The following is a 23,919-nucleotide window of genomic DNA, read 5'->3' on the forward strand; positions in this document are numbered from 1 at the left end:
GGGACCTGTGGAGCCCGATGTGCCGAGGAGACCACGGGAACAGACCCCTGAGGGCAGCTGGGGAGCTCCCACCCCAAGCCCAGCCGCAGCTGGCACTGCCCACCAGACCTGCTGCCTTGCCCAGGGAAGTCCCTGGCTCCTGGAGTCACTGCTGGACGTTCAGGTGCCCCCGAGCCCTGAGAGCCAGCAGGAACGCAGCCACACCCTCTGTGGGAATGAACGCGGGTAAGCGAGGAAGGGGGCCTGAAGAGGAAAGGGCCTGCCGCTCAGGCCACAGCACCACCAAGTCCTGAGGCTCGGGCTCCCTCTGCCAGGCCCACCTCCTGCTCTCTCCAGGGGCTGGCCCCTGACTCGTCCCCGTGGTGGGGGGGGTGGGGATGGGGGTGCAGGGGAGGCAGAGGCAGGCATTTCGCAATCTCTAGCTCAGATGCACGGCCCCTGACAAGGCGAGGCAGGCACGCCCGTGCTTCACTGTCCGGAGGTTTCCCCATCAGCCAGAGGGGAACTGCACTGGGCGTTTCCCTTCTGGTGGATACGATGTTTTTCTTTCACCCATGGGTGCACCCCACCCCCAGCTCATCTTACTCCAGGGTCTCCCATCGCTGCCGGCCACAGGGCCAGGAGGAAGGTCCCTGCCCGCCGCAGGGGTGATGGCTTAAGGCCCAGGAGGGCGCCATGAAGTGACTGCTGCAGAGATGAGGGCTGGTGGGTGGGAAGCACTGAGCGGCCCCAGCCAGAGTCCACCCGATGGGGCCTGCCTCGCTGGGTGTGGGGGGTCTGGACTCGGCCCCATCAACCTCACACACCCAACACAGAGCCTTCTCAGCAGCTTCACTCCTGACTGCAACAAATTGAAAACAACCTAAACGTCCTTTGATAAGGCCCTGGATAAATCAAACGTGGCGGTTCCTTCTGACGGGTGGCGACGCGGGACCTGGAGGGAGGGAGGAGAGGCACGAGACCGACGCCGCGTGGAGACCCTCGCCGTGAGGCCACGCAGACCATGGGACGGGGGCTGCCCCGGGGTCGAAAGGCAACTCACTTTATCTGTAATATTTTGACTTATTTCAAAAACAAGAGAACAGCCCTAGAGGACAAGCTGTCCATGGTTCTTAACGCGAGACACAGTGGAACAGGCACACGCATTACCACACGCCGAGGTGCAGCTCCGGGACCCTCAGCAATCACTCAGGCCCGCCTCTCACTCGACAAGTGGGGAGACTGAGGCCAGAGAGGAGGAGCTCAGCCTGCAGGGACCTTAGAACACGCTGGTCCTACCAGCCCAGAGACAGCTGCCCGACTCCACTTCTGCACGGCCTGGCGAGGGCAGCAGCCAGCCTCCTGCATGGGTATAAGGACGTTCCCCGGACGAGCCCAGGGCACGGGGTACGGGGAGCACAGGGCACAGGGAGCCAGCACCCAGGGGCAGCTCCGGGTCAGGGGACGGCCCCTCCCTCTACCTGCTCCCCCCCATGGCACCGCCAACCCAGCACACCCAGCGACGCCAGCAACGTCACAGCCAGTAACCTAGATTTTAACCAAGAAATCACACACCCCCTTTCTCTGTCCCACTTATGGGCTTGCCGAACAGAAACACCACGACAAGAAACCCAGACTGTGGCATCCAGAGCCAAACTGTATGGTAGGTGGGCGGGAGCAGGCCTGGCCTCCCAGCCGCCCACTTTCCACCATGCTGGCGTCAGCAACACCCGTGCAAAGGCAGGACTGCCTCGCAGCACCTGCGGCCTGGACAAGGCCCTGCAGGAACATGGCCTTGGGGGCATCCCCGCCCCTCAGCCCCAGCAGGACGCTGTACCTCGTCTGGTCTGAGTATGGGGGAGCTGGAGGGAAGGACTCGCCAGGGCGGCTGCCTCCTGTTCCCACCCAACACACATCCGGGACTCCACAGAGCCACTTCCTGGCTGCAGTCCTGCCTGCTTCCCAAAAATCCGTCAAGGCAGTTGGGCTTGGGGGCTTCTAGCTCACGAAGGCCAGGTGATGTGATGGCTTAAGGCTGACCTAGCACCCAGGAGCAGATGCATAGGACAAGTCACAAGGCTTCACTGTGCTTCCAGCAAACCTGACACCCAGCCCTGCTTTCCATTACCCCAAACACACTGAGGCCCAAGGTCACACTGGAGCAGCAGGGGGCTGTGCAGGGAGGACCCTGGGAAGAGGTGTGGACACGTTGGGTCTATTTCCATCTCCATAGAGCAGCTTCCTGACCTGTCGGCAGGGCACTGTCTGGCTGCCATCATTAGGGGAAGTCCTCAGGGACTGCAGGGGTGCTCAGCCTGTCTGGGGTTCCGCCCTGGGACCGGAGCCCGTGGACAGAGCCCGTTCCCAACAGGGCCCCTGGGTGGGCCTTGGGAGCCTTCCCCAGCAGCCTCTGGCTGGTCCCCTGCCTTCCCCAGGGCCGCTGTCAGCAGGGGCAGCGGGAAAGTACACACGGGGCGGACTCCCCGGAGGCCTCAGCCAGTCGGGTCCACAAGCGCTGACATCCTGTACGGCCTCTGTGGTAAGCCGGAGCCCAGTGTGCTCTGCCCTTGGGAAGGGCCAATTCAGCAGCTAGCACAATTCCTGGTCTCAGGAAAAATCAAGCCCTACCTGCTACCACTAAACAAAAACAAAAACTGTGAAGCCCAGATCTAGATGGCCTGTGAGCTGGTATTCTGTAGGATTCATGCAAACACAGCAATATACATTTAAATAAAGTGTGGAGTTCTCAGGAAGATACCACGGAGCCCAGAGCACCTGCTGCCAAAGCAGTGGCTTCTCCTGCAGGCGGAGAGGGAGCCAGGTTGGCCAAAGCAGAGGCTACCTCGCTGTTCTGGCTGTGGTGGCACATGCTGCACAGGGACCCAGCTGACCTAGGGGTCCGAGCTGGTGGGTGGTCCTGGCCCCCTCTGCCCCCAACCAGCACTGCAGGAGGGGAAGGGTGGGGGGGAGTCCCATCAGGGCATGAGGATATGTGTGGTGGGGTGGAGTCCCCATGCTGCCCCTCAGGGCCCACCACCTGCCCGCTGCTGGCACTATGCGCCCCCACCCAGGCCCAGGCCACTGCACACAGGCCCTGCATGCAGACCAGCCAGGCGGCCAGCCCAGACACACAGTCAGGTTGCGGGGACACCCGATTCTGGGCACCAACTGTGGGACTCTGCCCAGCAAAGCCTGAACAGTCTCCAAAGGCTGTAACCCAGGAATCTCAAATTAGGGCAACCTGGGTTTGCGGGTCCCAGGAGGGAGAGCAGCCCTTCTTGAAAGAAAGGAAGGGGGAGGAGGGAGGACGACCACTCACTCGGCTCAGCGCAGCGGGCACTTACTGGCCCGTCCCTGCTGTGGGGCCTGGAGAGGTGGTGGCAAAGGGGCGGAGTTCAGGGGAGCCTCTGGACCTCGCCAGGTGAGGTTAAAGGGGAAGTAGGCGGGTCCTCCTGGACACCTTGTGGCGCCAGGCCCTTCACAGATGGGGAATATGAGTTCTCGGGCAGGTCCCTGGGCCACAGACGCCTGAGTTTCCTCATCTATCCAGTGGAGACAAGACCCTTCCTACAGGCTGGCAGTCTCCCAGGAGTTCCTGTCTCATCCAGGACCAAGTGTGAACTCCCTGGTGAACAGAGCTCTGCCACCTCCTCCAGGCTTGGTGGGGGGCTCCCCTGTGGCCCCGCAAGCCTCCAGTCCAGCGGCCTCCTAAGCCGCCCTGGTCCCAGGCATGCCCTGCTTCCCAGCCAGGTGGTGTGGGGCACCACCCCATCGCGCATTACCTGCATAGCTGCCAGAGGCCTTGATGTACATCTGGCCGTACTGCTCCTCCACCATGGTGTCGTAGGCCTCGTCGTCCTCCTCGTCCTCCTCATTGTGGTACGAGGTGGGGCTGTCGGTGGTGGGCAGGCTGCTGGCGCCCGGACTGGTCCGCTCCCCCTGGGGGTAGGGCATCTGCTGGATGCCGGGGATGAGGGTGGCCAGGCTGGGCACCCCGTAGTAGGAGACTCGGGGCAGTTTGAGAGGGGCTGCACCCGCCGCCACCGCAGCCCCTGCGGCCACCGCCACGCCGTCCCGGGGCCCCGTCTCCAGCGGACGCTTGGGGGCCAGGCCTGGGCCGGCCGGTGGCAGCTCCATGGCTTCATGCTTTACGCGGGTCAGCAGCGGGATGGGCACCGAGGGGGACACGACGTAGGGGGCGGCGGCGGCGGCCGGCTGCAGCTGGTTGCAGGGGCTCTGGGGCTCGGAGCCGGCGTCCTCGATCACAGCGGTCTGCGAGTCGCAGTGGGGCGAGCTCACCTTGAACATGAGGTCGGTGCCGCGCTCCACGATGTGCTGGATCTGCAGGAAGCCGGCCGTGTACATGACCACGAGCTGCTCGCTGGCCGTCATGGTGAGCCTGCCGGTGTAGCAGAAGGACAGGATCTGCTGGAAGCAGGCGGGCGGCACCGAGCCGGGCAGCTCGAAGGCGTTCTTGCTGTTGCCGCTGAACAGGTCGCGGAAGTAGAGGCTGCTGGCGGCCAGCACCGCCCGGTGGGCCTTGAAGGCCTGGCCCTTGACCACGATGGACACATCGCAGTAGAGGCCCAGCAGGCGCTGCTCGTTCAGGCAGCCCAGCACTGTGTTCCCGAAGTTGGGGATCTCGATGTGCAGCATCTGAGACATGGCGGGCGGGCAGCGGCGGGGCTGGGCTCTCAGCGCGGGGCGGCCCTAAAGGGGCTCATCTGTGGGGGCAGGAGGCACGTGGTCAGTTCCTCCAGGTCCAAGGCTCCCCGCTCAAGGGGCCATTCCCACACCCGCCCCCTCCTGCCACCGGCTTACAAAGAGCGAGCCTTCCCCACGCACCCTTCCCCACCCCTCCCGGCTGGGACACTCCAGAGAAGGGACTCGGGGTCTCCCAGACGCCCTGGCAGAGGAGCAAGAGGGCCCGGCCAGCACCGCTGCAGACCCCCGGGGCGCTGCCCGGCAGAAGAGCGGCCCCACCACTCCCAGGGGGCTGCTGTTAGCGACTCGGGCTCAGCAGGCAGGAGGAGCGCAGGCCTGAACCTGCCCCGGGACAGGAGCGGGGGGGATGTCGGGGAAGATGGGGGCGCCTCTGAGCAGGTCTGCAGCCACTATCCTTCCCTCAAAAAAGTTCCAGCCCGCACAGGAGCTCCCGGGAGGGGCCGCGCCGGAGCCGTGGGGAAGGAGGGAAGGAAGGAGGGAGGGGGTCTTTGGAGCTGTGCAGTTTGCGGTTTGCTTTTTCTCTCTTCCCTCTGAGCAGCCTCACAGAGGGCCCCTGGGGGGAAGGCGGGCCAGTGTCCCCTCGTCCCCCCGAGCCTCCCGGGCAGGTGGGGAGGGGCTGGTGGTGCCGGGAAGTCCGCTGAAGCCGCGTCCACTCCTCCCCCGAGCAGAGAGACCACCCTGGGCGCGCCCGCTCCGTTCTCCGGTGTTCTCCCGGCTCGGACCAGACCCAGGTTCCCGAGCCGCCGCCAGAGCAGGAGTTGGGAAGCCTGTCGCAACCCCACTCGCGGACGCCCCCCACCCCGCTCGCCTCGCTCCCCTCGCGGGCCAATCCCGACGGCCCGGCCCCAACCCAGGTGACTACAGGGGTCCCAGCCCTCGCTGGGCTGCCCGGACCCCGGGGCTGGGAGCTGGGGAGGGCGCCGCTGTTTATCTGGTGCGCACTCCGGAGGGGGGCGGGGGCGGCCCAGAAGGCGCCGGCCCAACTCCGCAGGGCCGCACAAAGGCCGCTGTGTCCCGCGGGAGGAAAGTGCGGGCGGCCGCAGAGGCGCCGGGCGGCGGGAGGAGGGCGGAGCCACCGCGCCTGGAGCTGGGCAGGTGGACGCGCGCCGGGGGCGGCCCGCAGTGCCCCCGCTGCGGAGAAGTTGCCGGCCGGTCGGGAAGACCTACCTTCCGCCGCTGCGGCCGCCGGCCGGCACTGCCCGCTCCGCCTGGCAGGACAGGCTTCCCGCACGCAGCCCGCCTGCCCAGCTGCTCCGCGAATGCAGCAAACGGAGCGGGAGCCCTGGGGCGGGGAGGGCGCAGGGAGCCGGCAAGGAGGAGGAGGAGGAGGAGGAGGAGATGGTGGAGGAGGAGGAGGAGGAGAAGGAGGAGGAGGGCAGAGCGCCTGGGCGCTGGGCTCGCGGCCGCAGCTCAGCTGCACCCAGGCCGGCCCTCCCGGGCAGCGCACCGCATCTCAATGAAGGGGCCGGATGCAGACGAACGTTCCGGCGGCTCGGGAATGAATAGCCGCCTTTGATTTGGGAGCCGAAGTAAATGCCAGCTCCCAGCCCCGGCTTTAAAAACAGTGGAGTGTTGGTGCCAGAGGAATGCGCGGCCCCGGGTGCTGGTACGAGACAGACTTTTGATGACTCACTGCAATGCAAACAAAGATGGCAGAAATACTGTACAGTAGTGGAGAAATGCTTCCCGGTGCCACGGCAACTGAGACAGCCTGGAAATTTATGGTGCAGTTTTGCATATGAATTACCCAGTAAACTGCCTCCCGGCCTTCCAGGACAGCCCCAGTGTCAAAGCATTTAAACTATTCCAAACAGTCTGCAGAGCTGGCAGAGCTGAACTCCTCCACCGCGGGCGGGGAATGGGCAGAGGCGCTGGGGGAGGGGGGCAAGGGGTCAGGACAGATAGGGGAGCCAGGGAAGGGGAGGGGAGGTACAGCAGAGGGTGAAGAGAGGCACAGAAACGGCAGGCAGCGGGTGGGCGAGGCAGCACCCCAGGTCCTGGCGGCCTCAGAGCTGTGTCCTCTGCCCAGGCGGCAGGCCCAGGAGTCCAGCCCCAGCACCCCTCCCCATCCCACTCGCAGCGCCCTCCTGGCACTTTAAGAAAAGAGCGACTTTGTGGCCGGGCAACCAGGAGCCGGAAGGGGCAGCCCCGCCGGAGAGGTCCCAGCAGAGGGCAAGGCAGCCGCCCCACTCCTCCCGCACACTCCGGGCTGCGGCCACACAGGCTCCTGGCGGCCCCACTTCTCAGCTGACATCAGCTGCACCTCCTGCCCAAGGGGTCCACAGCATCTGACCGTTATTGAGCCTTTTCCTGGGAAAGGGCTGCTGTGCAGGACTTGTGGTGGCCCCGGGGCGCCTCAGAGAATGTGCACTTCCTCCTGGGCTCACACCACCCTGGCTAAGTGAGGCCCTGAGGCCGACCTCTGGATTGCGCAGCCTCAGTTTCCCTGCCACTGGCGGTGACCCCCAGGAAGAGAACATTCCACCCAAAAGAAGGGTCCAGGCTCGAGGCCGTTGAGGTGAGCCCCCTCCTGCCTGGCCAGCTACCTCCACCACTGTAACCCTGGTAGCAGGATGCGGAGGCGGCCCACACAGGCCTGGTGGGAGGCAAGGGGACAGCGCCCTGCCCCTCACTCCCGGCGTCCCTCTGAGGCATCCGGAGACCAGAGAGAGGGCCATCTGGTTCCTCCCTAGTCACACACTGTGGGTTCAGTTTCTCCAGACCAGACAAAAAGCCGCTGAATGGGGACGGGAAGAGATCCAGGTGCGGGGAAGCTGCCGGCAAAGGCCCGTGGAGGTGGCTTCGTGCCTAGTGTTTTCTGCCTCCTACGAGGGGCTGGTGACGACTCCGGGAGACTGGGATGGGGGCGTTTACAGAAACATCCCCACTTGGCCACGCAGAAGAGCTGGGCTCCCCGGGGCCAGGAGATGCAGGGCCCAGCTGTCACCCTCCCCGCCACACCCTCCACCCTCAGGTCCCCACTTAGTTGCCGCCTCCTCCAGGAAGTCTGCCAAGTGCCCTCAGAAGCTCGGCAAGGGCTGAATGCTGGACACAGCCCGGGCAGGGAGGTGCAAGAGAGGGGCCTGTGCAACACAGCAACACAGCACAGAGGGCAGAGGCCCCTAAACAGCTCCCTTCACAGACCCACTGCGCCCACCACCAGGAGCCTCCCAGAGAGCCCATGGCTTCTGTTGGGGCAACTTCACCCCAAGGACGGGAGTAGGGATGTCTGAATCATACAGGGGCTCTTGTACCAAAAGAGGGGACAGGCAGAGGCCAGCACAGTGCACCGGCTCCTGGGGGTCCCAAGAGCCTGGGCTGCGCAGGCCAGCAGCCAGGGCTGACAGAGAGAACAAGGGAAAGTGTAGGCTCTCAGCCTGGCCCTTCCAGCAGCAAGAGGGTCCTGGCCTGTTGGCCAGGTTGAAATCCTAGGTCCCGTGGGCACCAGCCACTTCCTGTAAGGACGCCGCAGCCTCAGATGCTGAGCTGCGAACTGGGGTTATAATTTACCCTCAGATGGTTCCTGGGGGTGAATGAAACAATGTTTGTGAAGCCCGCGGCTGGAGCCTCGCACACAGTAAGCCGGTGATGCCTGCGACCTGCTGTGACCTGGGCAGGAGAGCAGCTCTCAGCTGGGCATCCAGGTGGCCGTCTTAGCGCCCTGCCCAGTTCGGCCTGCATCCACACCTCAGGAACGGGAGCCCCAGGGCTGGGGGCCAGACCAGCTCTCCCAGAGAAGGGACCATTATTCCCTTTGAAGGTGATGGGGCCGTGTGGTCCCTGGGGATCGAGGACAACTGGAGCTCTTGCTGGCTTGTCCTCAGGCCACCTGCCCGGTGAGGCTGCAGCCCCACGGCCCAGCCTGCTGAGAGCCGGACAGGAGCTGGTTTTAGGTTGCTTTCTTGGAAGGCTCAAGAACAAAGCTGAACTTTAGGAGAAAAGAATAAAATAAAGGCTTGGCTCACGCCCCCAGGGCCAGGAAAGCGGACACGCGGGGACTGACCCTCCTACTGCCAGAGAGGAGGGGGCCGAGGGCCCAGGTGGGCCCAGGGACATGAGCAGGGCTGTCTGCTGAGGAGGGCAGGGCCAAGCCCTCCTCAGACACCAGGGCCTCTCCACCCTCCCCTGCAGATTCTCTGACTCAGTTTCCCCACCACTTTGCTTCCCAAGCCCAAACCTCCTATTGTTTCCCCTCCTCGGTGAGATTCACCACACTCATTCACTTATGGAGAGTTCTGCAGAGCCAGGCAGAAAATCAGAGGTCGCCAACTTTGTTTACCCCGGCCATCCTCAGGATTGTGGCACCAACGACCCTTGCTCTCAAAATGCCCTTCATCAGAACGGAACCCACTTTGGAAAACCTCTGTAGATGACCCAAGGCCCGAGTCCAGTCCCTGCAGCTGTGCCAGCCTTGGGTGCCCCACCCCATACAGACACACACAGAGGAGGCTGGGTTCCTCTGAGCCCACAAGCCTCCCTGAGGAATAAGAAAATACGGGTAGCTGCGGCAGGGAAGGGCGGGAGGTCTCCTCTCTGCAGAGCCTCACTTGAGGAAGGCTGAGATTCAGGCCAGGCTTGCCCTGGGGTTAGGGGTTGCCGACCGTGATGAGCCTCATGCCCAGCAACCTGCCGGTGGGTGAGAGGAGCCCACGGGGAGGACAGGGGCTCACTGGAACCGCAGCCTGATGCACACACAGGGGTTGGGGCAGTGTCTCCAGAATGACCCCCCTGCCTGAGTGTCATCCTGGCAGGATTCACACAAGAACACAGGTTACCAGGTTGGTGCCAGGCCAGGGCACCTGGGTCCTGGCATCTAGTGTCCAGCAGCAGAGGCTCCGGCAGGTAGAAGACCCCTGAAAGCATCCCCCAGGCCAGAGGACAGGGACAGGGACCAATCAGGCAGCCCAACAGGAGGAGCCCCTTTCCCGGGGCCCAGCCAGGCAGCTCCATGGTCTGAGGGCCTCGCCCAGAGTCCCCAGAAACCCTGCCCCCTCCACCTCCAGATTGTAAAGCACTTCCTAAGCCCAGCACAGTAAACTAGAGGAATGCAGCACTGAATTTCTGCAGGATCACTACAAGCAAGGGGAAGGGAGGCGAGAGAAATTAAATTAAATTAAATTATCTTGCAGGATTTAATTTCACCAATCTAATAAGAGGTTCTGGACCTCGGCAAATGCACAGCCATTAAACACGTGGTAGAGGAAGGAGAGAGGTGGGACACGGGAAATGTTCTGCGGAGGGGAGAGCCCCTCTACCCCCAGCCCCGGCCCCTGGTGAGACCGCCTGGCAGTAAGTGAGGACATTTCCTAAAAGGTCAATGGAAGGTGCTCCTGGAGCGTGAGATGGTGTGGGGATGGGGCGGGCCTGCTGTACCAGCTGCTCTGGAGTCAGCAGGCGCACACGGGGTGTCACAAACACGAACACCGCCTGGAGGCTGCTTCTCGGTGGACTCTGCCCGCCTGGGAGCAACGCCTTCCCTGTCCCACACAGTGCAGGCTCCAGGAGGACTTGCTTGGACCCCATACCTTCAGAAGAGGGGCCCTAGGGAGGACAAGGGGGCGGCAGGGGCCCCGGAGGTTAACCCTGGCAGAGGGTAGAGGCTAACCAGCTCTGGATGTGCCAGGGCCCCAGGGAGCTGGGCGTGGCACCAGCTTAGCCTTCAGGTTTTCATTAAACTTTTAAGACACCAGAAAGCAGAGCTGGGCCGCCTGGAGGCCTGGCCGCTAATGGAACCACCAGCTCCACGCAGATGAGATGCAGGAGCTCCGGGCCAGTGCCCTCGGTGGCCAGGAACTCCCCCCAACCCCGAGGCCCCCACACAAGCCAGGATGGCGTGTGCCGTGTGCTCACCTCCCCACTACTGGACACGCAGATGAGGAAACTGAGACCTCACAGTCGGGAGGCAGCTGGGCCAGGCCCCTAGCCGTCATCCTTCCTGGGTGGTCTCTGGTCATCAAGTCACAAGAGCCAGAGGGGAGGCCTGGCCCTGCCCAGCAGACCCCAGGTAGCGACGACCCTGCCGGGGCCCCAAGGACTCTGCAGCAGAGAGGAGAGTTGCACCAGGAAAGGGGCACACAGGCTCCCAGCTTCAGGGTCACAGAGGTGCGGGGAGTCTCCGGGCTGACGGGCCCCCTGGGACTGTCACTGTTGCCCCAGCCTGGGAGGCGGAGGAGAGCCTTGCAGGGCTGGGCCCAGGCCGGGCTCCCTCCATTCAGCAGGGTCCCTAGGCGGCTTCTACCCCAGACCACAAGCCGGGGCCAGCATCAGCCGTGAGAGCCGGCAGTAACTGCACTAATGAACATCTGCCTGGGAAGCTTTCTTCCCAGATGGAGAAGAGCAGTACTCCAGGACCTGCAAATCCACAACTCCGTGTATCAGCCCTTCCTCTGGGGTCAAAGCCAGGGACACGGCAGGGGGCCTCTGGATAGCACAGCCCCTAGCCCCCACACCCAGGGTGGGTCTCCAGCAGCCAGTATTTCGTGGGAGGGCTGGGAGGACGCTCCCAGCACAGCAGCAGCAGGCTCTGCGTCCGATAGGGCCTTGTGGGGTGCCCATGGTGTTGGCCCGAGGGTCTGGTCCAGGGGCCTGTGTGACTGAGCCGAGCCCTGCGCTTACAGGGAATGACCCAGGCAGCCACGGCTCCCCTGAGGCACGGCCCCTGGCCAGCGACACGCTCATCTCTAACCTTCGCTTGCAGGATATTCTGACTTTCTTCTGGGTGAGGACTTGGGGAACAAACACGGCACAGACTGGCAACAGGGATGGCTCAGAGGAAGAGAGTGAGTCGCAGGGTGGGGAGGGATAGGTGGGGCTGGCACAGCTCCTGTTGAGCCTCCAGACCCACCCCGTGGACCCGCCCTAGCCAACAGACCCACTGGGTTCACACACCGTGCGATGCTCCCTCACACCACAAAACATTCTAGAAGGTTTCCAGAGAATTAAGCTGTGTTTTGAAAGAGCCAACAATCTCCCTCACCCGTATTTGTAATTTAAATAACGTAAGCTTGAAGAGCGTCTCCCTCGGGCACAGTTTAATAACTTAAAAAGCCAGCGCCAGCGCCAGCTCCAGCGCAGGGCCCCCTCCTCCCCCAGGGCCGCGGCAGGGTCTCCCCGGCACCGGGTGGCCGGGTGGAAGCTGAGATTGAGGCTGCCCAGGCGGAGCGGCCGGGAGGGGAAGGACCCTCCTTGCTTGCTCACCCCCTCTCTTGATGGCCTGGGGCAGCTGTGACCTGATCATCACTACTGGGGCCGGGGGTTGTGGAAGCTGTCGGATCCCAGGCACCGGCGGTCAGAGGTGGGCACTGGGAGGCGGTCTGGAGTGTGCTGGGCCCCACCGCTGGTCACCCAGCCCATTAGAGACGGCGACTTCGCGGCACACTCTCATGGTTAATATTCATAGCTCTCCTCATCTGCATATCATGCCATAAATAGTCGAGGCGAGGTAAGACACAAAGCTCCCCTGCATTTCTAATTATGCTTAAAACTCTCATGTAAATCAGAGCGACACAGAAACACTACATCAGCCGCTGGGGGGGGGGGGGGGGCGCCCATCAATGCCTGGAGCCACACGCCTCTGGGCCCTGGCAAGGGTGCTGCCGGTGCCACCTCTGCCTGGAGTTGGGCAGCAGGGAACCCAGGCTATGTCATTGGGGTTACCAACCTCGCCTCGCCTTTGCCCCAGAGGGCAAACTGCAGGGCAGACACTGGCAGCACCTCACGGTCGCCTCCATCCCTGCTCCACCCCGCCCTGCCCGGTCCCCACGGGCTCCCAGTGCCTGGCCCAGGCCCTTTCCAGCCAGGGACCTGGGATCACATCTTCAGGGGTCTCCGGCGGAAGCTGCAGGCACCTGCTTAGGAGGGGGCTCCGGAGGCTCCCCAGGGCCCTGGCCATCCATGTTTTACCCCTTGGACATTCCCGTCTGGGACCTGGGCTTTCTCAGCTCTTCAGAAAGATGGGACGTTGGATACACACGGACATAAACATGGGAATGACAGACTCTAGGGACAACAGGATGAGGGAGGGAGGAGGGCAGAGGCTGAAAACCGACCCACCGGGTACCATGCTTACCACCTGAGTGACAAGCTCAATCGCAACCCACCTCAGCATCGCACCATGCACCCAGGTGACAAACCTGTACACATATCTCTGAATCTAAAATCAAAGTTGAAAAAAGGACAAGATTCAACTCACGCAGCACTGGCGGTTCGGAAAAGCCCCCACCCGCACGCTTCAGGCAATGCCTCACGCTGAGGCGTGGAATTGGACGAAAGTCCTGGGCAGAGCCCAAGCCATGAAGGGGACGCAGGGCCCAGGGCAGGATGGTCTCCTGACCACCACCCCAGCCCAGTGGATAGCACGGCCCCCGGATGGGCAGCAGAGGCCCGGGTGTGGGAGGCATGACTCTGGCCCCTGGGCCTGGCCCTCCTGTCTGCAGGGAGAGGCAGCGCGGGGGCTGTAGAGGGAAGTTGCTGGGTCAGGGGCAGGGGAGAAGCGTGATCTGGAACCCACATCAGAGCCTAAGACGGCCCCAATCCCTGTGGGCAGCACAGAAACAATCACAGGGTCCCTGGAGAAGATTCAGCTGGGACGTCCGAGGGCAAAACTGCCATCCAGCACGCCCAGGAGCAGGGCCATTCCCCGGGACTGGGACACCCTCAAGGCTAAGGCCAAAGGTGCCCAGGCTAGAGCTGCACAGGGGCCCGCAGAGCTAAGCAAGGGGCACAGCCACGCTTGGTGTCCAGATGCGAGCACCAGTCCTCCCGGAGCGGGGCCCCAGGACGTGCCAGGTCAGCACCTCCAGAGAGAAGCTGGCACGGGGGCTGCGCGAGAAGCCTCAGAGCCCAGATCTGGTGCTCCTGAGACAGTGGACAGCAGCAGCCCAAGGGGAGTGACCTGCACTCTGGTTGCGAAATTCCACCTGGGGCCGCCTCCTTGGGTGTGTGGTCCACTCAGGGAGCCCCGGGCGGGGAGGGGGATTGTCAAAGTCGGCTAGACATTAAACAAAAGGCAAGTCCCTTCTCCAGCAATGCGTCCAGGTTGGCAGGTCCAGCAGGGGACCTGAGCAGGCTGCAGGCTGGGACTTCCCAGCCGGTTGCAGGGACACCCTCCATAGGGCTGGCCTGGGTCCTCTCTACCATGACAAGGACAGGACAGTCTGCCTTGGGCAGGGCTGCTGGCTACATGGGGACTGTTGGGCCTCTGTGTGTGTCCGTGTGGCCCACAATCATGTCACCCAGAGTCCCCAGCTTTCCGCTCAGCCTGGCCTCCATCAGAGTCCCCTGAAGAGTCCCCACCTCCCCCTGTCAAAAGGACCCCAACTCCTCAACCCTAACCCAACTGCAGCCAAGACCCACCCCGATGTCCTGACCAGAAGAGAGGAGCTGCACCCTGTCCCCTCCTCAGGGTGCACGGGGAGCCAACTTGGGGGACCTGCAGGAGGCACAGGGCCAAAGGATGCAGGGTGACCCCACTCTGCCATGAGACAGGGATGCAGAGATGCTGGCTGCCCGCATCTGCCCTGGCGGCATGCCCAGACCTATTTTTAAGCCCATTTACTAGAAATCCCACAAATTAAAGGAAATACGGATAATGTAGTAAGAATCCTGGGGGCCAAATAAAAGCTGCACATAATTGTCCTCGTGCTCCAGTGTGAGAATCTTAACCACAAAACCCAAATCTCCCCAAAGCTCTTTTGAAACACTGAAGAATCTTGTGTAAAAGAGGGAAAAAAGGCGGGAGGCGGGGAGGCCTGCACTCGGCTCTGGGATCACGGGGAGGCCCTGGAGCCGGCTGGGCTGCCTTTAAGCCGGGGCCATAAAAGGTAATTACCGACATGAAAAATAAAGACCATAAATACAAACACCCAACTTCTACGGCTTGGCTCGGGAATGGCAATTGCAAAACTGGCAGCAGGCGCTTCTTTCCAGAAGGCAGGGCCAGACCCAGGCCCCATCCCTCTTCCCTCCCTGAGGGTCAGCTCCACACTGGGGCCGGGTGGGGGATGCCACCCTACCTTGACTCATCTGGTCCAGTCCCGAGAAGGCCAAGCCCTGCTTGATCCTCCCTGGCAAGGCTGGACTCCAGCACCACACGCTTAGCCCCATCGGGTCTCAAAGGTGCCAGCTGGGGCGGCAGGACACTCCCGGGTGAAGGGCGTGGGAAACACAGCCAGTGATCACAGAGCCGTGAGGGGACCCTCAGAGCCCTGGGCACGTCCCCACCAGCCCGCTGGTCTCCAGGCTTCAGCCCTCCCCTGCTCATCCCTCCCGCCAGACATGGCTGTCTAGGGATCTGCCAGCTGACCAGAGCCTTCTCTGCATCCGGGAAGCCCCCCAACACAGTCATTCCCTGAGAGACTGTGGGTGCAGAGGTCAGGGGTTGGCCCGGGGGAAGGTGAAAGGGGAGGATGTCACCCCAGGATGCCCTGGCCTGAGGCCACAGTTTGTTCTGCACCATCATAGGGTGGGGACAAGGGCCCACTGGCTCTGTTACATACTAGAATGGACAGACGCTCCCTTGGCGGCTGGGGGAGGAGGAATAATGCCCGGTAAGCGGCTCCTCTTCTGCCTCCACCCCTTGAATGCCCCTAAACCCCATCAGGGTCTGCAACTCCCCCACTGTGGGCTCAGATTCTGCTGCCTACGGGTGTCTCCCACTGCCTGGCTGGGAGGGACAGGCCAGGACTCCTGATGCCCCAGCTGGAGTGGTTACCAAACACAGGCTGCCCCGGCCTCCAGCCACTGGGACCCACAGCAGACACTGCCCATGGTGGCAGCTCCATTTCCCGGGCACTCACCACACAGAGGCACAGCCCTCAGATGGAGGGGTCCCCTCCCTCCAGGCCCAGATGCTAGAGGTCACCAGGCCCAACTCCCGGGCCGCCCCCTCATCCAGGAACCCTGACCATTGAGGGGTCCATGGCATTTGGCCACAGGAAGCGGCTGGAAGCAGAGAGAAGGCAGCCAGGGTCGGGGAGGGTAGATGGATGGGCCATGCTGATCGCACCCAAGAGGATGTGTGTTCACGTTCCGGAACCTGAGCAGCTAAGAGCCTGTACAGCTCACACCGGGACCCAGCAGGTCTACCCCAGCTCCCAGCCTCAGCCCTCGTACGGCCAGGCGGCAACACCCTTCTGGTCAGAAAGGGGCAGATTGGAGGTCTACCAGGCTCAGGAACCAGCGAGAAGCCAGGTGGGTAGGCGGGGACAAGCCCACAAAGCAGAGAAATGCAAGCCCAGGTGCAGAGCACGCCATTAAGAAAAGTCAGTGGCTGGGCATGGTGGCTGTAATCCCAGCACTTTGGGAGGCCAGGGCGGGCGGATCACCTGAGGTCAGGGGTTCGAGACCAGTCTGGCCAGCATGGCAAAATCCCATCCCTACTAAAAATACAAAAATTAACTGGGCATGGTGGTGCGCACCTGTAATCCCAGCTACTCAGGAGGCTGAGGCAGGAGAATCGCTTGAACTGGGGAGGTGGAAGTTGCAATGAGCCGAGATTGCACCATTGCACCTGTACTCCAGCCTGGGCGACAGGGCGAGACTCCATCAAAAAAAAAGAAAAAGAAAAAAGAAAGAAAGAGAAAGAGAGAGAAAGAGAAAGAGAGAAACAGAGAGAGAGAGAGAAAGAGAAGGAAGGAAGGAAGGAAGGAAGGAAGGAAGGAAGGAAGGAAGGAAGGAAGGAAGGAAAGAAAAAGAAAGGAAAGAAAGAAGTTAGCAAGAAATTAGCAATTAAGCAACACGATGACTACAAGTCCTTCCCCGCTTGACGCCAAGGGACCACTCCGCAGTCACTTGTTTACCTAGGATGGCGCAACTTTGACCTGCCATCTACCCGACCCCGGCAAGTTACAGGTATACATGTCAGCTTTTGTCCAGGAAACATGCAAAGATTTCTCTCTATAGAAAAGACAATCCCAAAGACAATGAGGCTTTGGCCCGTGGGGGCATTAACCAGTTTTAGACCTTGTCTAGCAAGATCTGATAGGACCTCATCTTCAGTGCCCAGGCCGAGGGGCTCCTCTGGCACACTCCCAGCCAGTGATCATCCTACCTGCTCCTTCGTTGATGAGTTAAATACATAATACATGTTCTCTGTATATTCGCACCATCCTCATTTATCACTTTAAAAATTATACAGGCGGCCGGGCGCGGTGGCTCACACCTGTAATCCCAGCACTTTGGGAGGCCGAGACGGGCGGATCACGAGGTCAGGAGATCGAGACCATCCTGGCTAACACGGGGTCTCTACTAAAAAATACAAAAAACTAGCCGGGCGAGGTGGCAGGCGCCTGTAGTCCCAGCTACTCGGGAGGCTGAGGCAGGAGAATGGCATGAACCCGGGAGGCGGAGCTTGCAGTGAGCTGAGATCCGGCCACCGCACTCCAGCCTGGGTGACAGAGCGAGACTCCGTCTCAAAAAAAAAAAAAAAAAAAAAAAAAAAAAAAAATTATACAGGCTGGGCACAGTGGCTCATGCCTGTAATCCCAACATTTTGGGAGGCCAACGGGGGTGGACTGCTTGAGCCCAGCAGTTCAAGATCAGCCTGGGCAACATGGCAAAACCCATCTCTACAAAAAAATACGAAGAATTAGCCGGGTGTGAAGGTGCATGACTAGTCCCAGCTGCTTGGGAGGCTGAGGTGGGAGGATCACCTGAGCCTGGGAGGCCGAGGCCGCAGCGTGTCGTGGTCGTGCCACTGCACTTCAGTCTGGGTGACAGGGCAAGACCCTGTCTCTAAATAAGTAAATAAATAAGATTATACGTTGACAGGACATCCCAGCAACATGAGGTATGTGGCCCGTGCTCAACCCCACACCTGTCTTCTCGTGTCTTCCTGAGGGAAGAACCCAGACTTCGCCATCACCGTTTTCTTGGTTTTTGTTGTTGTTTCACCCTTTTTCCCTGGGACTGTTTCCGTGTCTGGTTATGGGTCAAGTCTGTCAATCTATCTCTATCCTGTCAAATGTGTGGTTTGAGCCACATTCCTGTTCCGCGGCAGGGACCGGGGATTAGCAGCTACCAGGACCCCTGGGCTGGTCTCAGCCATGCTGTGCAGAGCACCTGGGAGCGACGTGCCAGCGAGGGGGCCCTGGAGACTGGGGTCTGACTCTGCGGGCTGACCCTGTGGAGATGCCTGCAGGGCCAATGAGGGGCTCAGGTTCTGTCCCTATTGATCATCTCTGTTCTTCAATCGAGGAAAGAGGTCATATACATTGCAGAAGCAAACACTTCCCTCCAAGATAAGAAGAGGTGAGCCATTTTCCAGATTTATGTTTGACCTGTGGCTGAGCCTGCAAGTTCTCTGCATGTCCATCACCAGGATGGACATGCCTTTCCCTGCCATAAAGTATAGCATTTTTCCTACCTGGGAAGGGGATGCACAAACAAGATTACAAAAGCTCTTAAAGAGGCCGAGCGCAGTGGCTCACACTTGCAATCCCAAGCACTTTGGGAGGCCGAGGCTGGTGGATCACCTGAGGTCAGGAGTTCGAGACCAGCCTGGCCAACACAGTGAAATCCCATCTCTACTAAAAACAGAAAAATTAGCCAGGCATGGTGGTGGGCACCTATTATACCAGCTACTCAGGAGGCTGAGGCAGGAGAATCGCTTGAACCTGGGAAGTGGAGGTTGCAGTGAGCCGAGATCATACCACCTGTACCCCAGCCTGGGCAACAGAGGGAGATTCTATCTCAAAAAAAAAAAAAAAAAAAAAAAAAAAAAAAAATGAAGTCACTTAAACAGCTGTGCCCTCATTGACTAGCAGATACTGTGCAACTTTACATATCTAACACTGTTAGAACTCGTGGAATATAATGAAATATAAGCCTGTAAACTTTGACGGGCGGATCACGAGGTCAGGAGATCGAGACCATCCTGGCTAACACAATGAAACCCCGTCTCTACTAAAAATACAAAAAAATTAGCCGGGCGAGGTGGCAGGCGCCTGTAGTCCCAGCTACTCGGGAGGCTGAGGCAGGAGAATGGCGTAAACCCGGGAGGCAGAGCTTGCAGTGAGCCGAGATAGCGCCACTGCACTCCAGCCTGGGCGACAGAGCGAGACTCCGTCTCAACAAAAAAAAAAAAAAAAAGAAACTGTAGGCCAGGCGTGGTAACTCAGGCCTATAATCCCAGCACTTTGGGAGGTCAAGGCAGGAAGATCACTTGAGTCCAGGAGTTTGAGACAAGCCTGGGCAAGACCTCATCTCTACAAAAAATTCAAACATGAGCTGGGCATTGTGTTATGTACCTGTGGTCCCAGCTACTCAGGAGACTAAGGGGGGAGAATCGCGTGAGCCCAGGAGATCAGGGCTGCAGTGAACTATGACTGCACTACTGCACTCCAGCCTGAGAGTGAGACCCTGTCTCAAAAAAAAAAAAAAAAAGACAAAAGTAAATCCTAATCCTTAAAAACTACTAGAGAATGAACAAGCACAGCAAGATTGCAAAATATAAACTCAGTATCCAAAAATCACAAGTATTTCTCTACACTTGCAATGAACAACCTAAAAATAAAATCAAGTAAACAATTCCATTTACAACAGCATCAAAAAGCATAAAATACATAGGAATACATTTAACAAAAGTAGTGTAAAACTCATACTTTGAAAGTTTCAAAATTCTGTTGAAAGAAATGAAAGATCTAAATAAATGAGAAGATATCCATATTCATGAGATGGGAAGACCTAACATTATTAAAGTCTTCCTTAATCATGTTAATTAAGGAATATGCCCCAAATTGATCTACAGATTCAATGCAATCTCTATCAAAATTCCGGTTAATTTCTTTGCCAATATTGACGAGTTGATGCTAAAAATTCATATGGAAATGCAAGGGTCCCAGGAGAGCCAAAACGATATTGAAAGAGGAACGAAGTTGGAGCAGTCATACCTCTGAATTTCTAAACTTGCTATAAAGCCACTGTAATCAAGACAGTGTGGTGCTGATCTAAGGACAGACTTAGATCAATGGAATAGATGAGTCTATAAATGTATTCATGTGTCTGCAGCCAATTAATTTAATAAGGGTGCCAAGACCATTCAATGGGGGAAAGAACAGTCTTTTCAAAATATGGTGCTGGGACAACTGGATAGCCACATGCCAAAGAATAAGGCAGGACCCTTCCCTCACACCATATACAAAAATTAACTTAAAATATTTCAAAGACCTAAATGTAAGAGCTAAAAACTATAAAACTCTTACAAGAAAATATGGGATACATCTTTGTGGTCTTGGGTTAAAGAATGGATTCTTGGGCCGGGCGCGGTGGCTCACGCCTGTAATCCCAGCACTTTGGAGGCCGAGGCGGGCGGATCACAAGGTCAGGAGATCGAGACCACGGTGAAACCCCGTCTCTACTAAAAATACAAAAAATTAGCCGGGCGCGGTTGTGGGCGCCTGTAGTCCCAGCTACTCGGGAGGCTGAGGCAGGAATGGCGTGAACCCGGGAGGCGGAGCTTGCAGTGAGCTGAGATCCGGCCACTGCACTCCAGCCTGGCCGACAGAGCGAGACTCCGTCTCAAAAAAAAAAAAAAAAAAAAAAAAAAAAAGAATGGATTCTTACATATGACATCAAAGAGCAAAGCAACTCAAGGAAAGAACAAACCAGACCAGGCGTGGTGGCTCACGCCTGTAATCCAACATTTTGGGAGGCTGAGGCAGGAGGATCGCTTGAGCCCAGGAGTTCAAGACCAGCCTGGGCAACATAGCAGGACCTTGTAGCTACAGAAAATAAAAAATTAGGCCAGGCTTTGTGGTGGCTCATGCCTATAATCCCAGCACTTTGGGAGACAGAGGCAGGCAGATCACTTGAGGTCAGAAGTTCAATACAAGCCTGGCCAACACGGTTAGACCCTGTCTCTACTAAAAATACAAAAGTTAGCCAGACGTGGTGGCACACACCAGTAGTCCCAGCTACTCTGGTGGTTGAGGCAGGAGAATCGATTGAACCTGAGACACCAAGGCTGCGGTGAGCCAAGATTGTGCCACTGCACTCCAGCCTGGGTGACAAAGCGAGATGCGGTTTCGAACAAATTTAAACAAAAACAAACAAATAATACAAAATTAGCCTTGAGTGGTGGCACATGCCTGTAGTCCCAGCTACTCAGGAGGCTGAGGTGTTAGAATCACTTTAACCTAGGAGGTTGAGGCTGCAGGAAAGGGCTGGAGCCGTGTTCATGCCATTGCCCTCCAGCCTGGGTGACAGAGACCCTGTCTCCAAAAAAATAAATAAATAAAAAGAAAGAAAAGAAAAACCAGACATATTAGACTTTCTCAAAATGTAAAAATCTTGTGCTTCAAAGAATACCATAAAGAAAGTAAAACGAGGACGGGCATGGTGGCTCACGCCTGTAATCCCAACACTTTGGGAGGCAGAGGTGGGCGGATCACGAGGTCAGGAGTTTGAGACCAGCCTCGCCAACATGGTGAAAACCCATCTCTACTAAAAATACACAACTAGCCGGGTGTGGTGGTGGGTGCCTGTAATCCCAGCTACTCGGGAGGCTCAAACAGCAGAATCGCCTGAGCCCGGGAGGCAGAGGTTGCAGTGAGCCACAAACACACCACTGCACTCTAGCCTGGGCAATAGAGTGAAACCCCATCTCAAAAAATAAAAAATAAAAAGAAACCAAAGAATAGAAGGGAATATCTGCCAACCATACAAGAGACTTATATCTAGCATATATAAAGAATTCTGACAACTCAACAATAAAAAGACAAATAACCCAATTTAAAAATAGGCAAGGCATCTGAAAAGATATTTCTCCAAATACTGTGCACAAATGTCCAACATACACACGCCAAAATACTCAGCATCATTAGCCATCAGGGAAATGCAAATCAAAACCACAAAGAGATACCACTTCATACCCACTAGGATGGCTATCATCAAAAAGACAGAAAACAAAGATTGGTGGAAATATAAAAAGATGTAGCGATCGGGAATGTAAAATGTTAAGGCCACGTATGGAAAACAATCTGGAATTTCCCCAAAAGGTCCAAGAGAATTCCTACATGACCCAGTAATTCCAACCCTAGGTATGCCGCCAAGAGAAAGGAAAGCATGCATCCACACGGAAACTTGTTCAGAGTGTTCCTCGCAGTATCATTTCCAAGAGCCAAGAAGTGGAAATACACAAATGCACCTGCTAAACGGATAAGTAAAACGTGGAATATCCATACAACATCATTTGGCAATGATAGGAATGAAGTACTGAGAGAGCACGGATGAGCCCCACGCTAAGAAAAACATTACGCTAAGTGTGAAAAAAATGCTGGTCACAAGAGGCCACAATTCCATTGATCCAAAATGTCCAGATCATTTAAATATATTTAAAAAGAAAAAAAAAAAGATTTAGCTGGATGCGGTGGCTCAAGCCTGTAATCCCAGCACTTTGGGAGGTCAAGGCGGCCGGATCACCTGAGGTTGGGAGTTCGAGACTAGCCTCGGCAACATGGCAAAACCCCGTCTCTACTAAAAATACAAAATTAGCCAGACATGGTGGTGGGCGCCTGTAATCCCAGCTACTCGGGAGGCTGAGGCAGGAGAATTGCTTGAACCCAGGAGGCGGAGGTTGTGGTGAGCCAAGATCGCACCATTGCACTCCAGCCTAAACAATAAGAGCGAAACTCTGTCTCAGATGGTGAAACCCCGTCTCTACTAAAGATACAAAAATTAGCTGGGCGAGGTGGCAGGCACCTGTAATCCCAGCTACTCAGGAGGCTGAAGCAGGAGAATCACTTGAACCTGAGAGGCAGAGGTTGCAATGAGCCAAGATCACACCACTGCACTCCAGCCTGGGTGACAGAGCAAGACTCCGTCTCAAAAGAAAAAAAGAAAAGATTTGTCGTTGCCTAGAGCCGGGAGCAGTGGGGTGAGGGAGGGATGGGGGAATGAGAACGACTACCAAAGAGTGTGGGTTTTTTTGGAGTGATGAAGATGCTCTAGAATTCATGACGGTAATGACTGCGTAACTCTGAATACAGACGTGTTGATTAACGATGGGAATATATTCTGAGAAATGCATCATTAGGTGATTCTGTTGTGGTCTGAACATCACAGGTGATTTTGTTGTTCTGTGAACATCACAGAATGCACTTAAACAAAGTTAGATAGGCCGGGCACGGTAGCTCACTCCTGTAATCCCAGCACTTTGGGAGGCTGAGGCAGGCAGACCACGAGGTCAAGAGATGGAGACCATCTGGCCAACATGGCAAAACCCCGTCTCTACTAACAATACAAAAATTAGCTGGGCATGGTGGTGGGCACCTGTAAGTCCCAGCTACTCAGGAGGCTGAGGCAGGAGAATCACTTGAACCCGGGAGGCAGAGGTTGCGGTGAGCCGAGATCGCGCCACGGCACTCCAGCCCGGTGACAGAGCGAGATGCCATCTCAAAAAAAAACAAAAAAAAAAAACCAACAAAAAAAAACAAAGCTAGATGGTACAGCCTACTGCACACTCAGGCTACATGGCATGGCCTAGTGCTCCTGGGTTATAAACCTATGGGGCATGGTACTGTACCAAATACCGTAGGCAACTGCAACACAATCGGAAGTATCTGTGTATCGAAACATAGTAAAGGTTCAGTAAAAATATAGGATAAAAGATTAAAAATGATGAAATTGTAGAGGGCACTTATCATGAATGGAACTAGCAGGACTGGGCGTCGCTCTGGGTGAGTGAGTAGTAAGAGAATGTAAAGGCCTGGGACATTACTATATGCTACTGAAGACTGTAAACACTGTACATTTAGGCTATACTATATTTATCTTTTTTAAAAAAATAATTGTGTGACTGGGCACGGTAGCTCATACCTGTAATCCCAGCACTTTGGGAGGCCGAGGCAGGCGGAGTACCTGAGGTCAGGAGATAAGACCAGCCTGGTCAACATGGCGAAACCCTGTCTCTACTAAAAAATACAAAAATTAGTTGGGCATAGTGGTGTGCACCTGTAATCCCAGCTACTCAAGGGGCTGAGGCAGGAGGATCATTTAACCCAGGAGGCAAAGGTTGCAGTGAGCCGAGATCGCACCACGGCACTCCAGCCTGGGCAACAAGAGTGAAACTCCATCTCAAAAAAAAAAAAAGTAATTTTGCAGGGACATTATGATGGCTACAATGTCGCTAGGGAATAGAACTTTTCAGCTCTATTATAATCTCATGAGTGCACCACTGTATATGCTGTCCACTGACCAAACTGTTGTTATGCAGTGTGT

At 57.5% G+C, this 23,919-nt stretch overlaps 2 protein-coding genes across 2 annotated transcripts in view; both read right to left on the reverse strand.

The window, feature by feature from the left end:
- NACC2 (NACC family member 2) overlaps positions 1-4,855 on the reverse strand; it is a 52,317-nt gene extending 47,462 nt beyond the window's left edge. The window contains exon 1 of the mRNA XM_050760052.1: positions 3,762-4,855. Within this exon, the coding sequence (XP_050616009.1) occupies positions 3,762-4,644 (883 nt within the window). The 5' untranslated portion in view covers positions 4,645-4,855. The remainder of the gene's footprint in view (positions 1-3,761) is intronic.
- The window catches only part of UBAC1 (UBA domain containing 1), a 287,889-nt gene that overhangs the window by 119,678 nt on the left and 144,292 nt on the right, over positions 1-23,919 (reverse strand). The gene's annotated exons all lie outside the window — the stretch shown is intronic.

This window comes from Macaca thibetana, chromosome 15 (assembly GCF_024542745.1).
Source record: "Macaca thibetana thibetana isolate TM-01 chromosome 15, ASM2454274v1, whole genome shotgun sequence".
Classification (NCBI taxonomy): Eukaryota; Metazoa; Chordata; class Mammalia; order Primates; family Cercopithecidae; genus Macaca; species Macaca thibetana.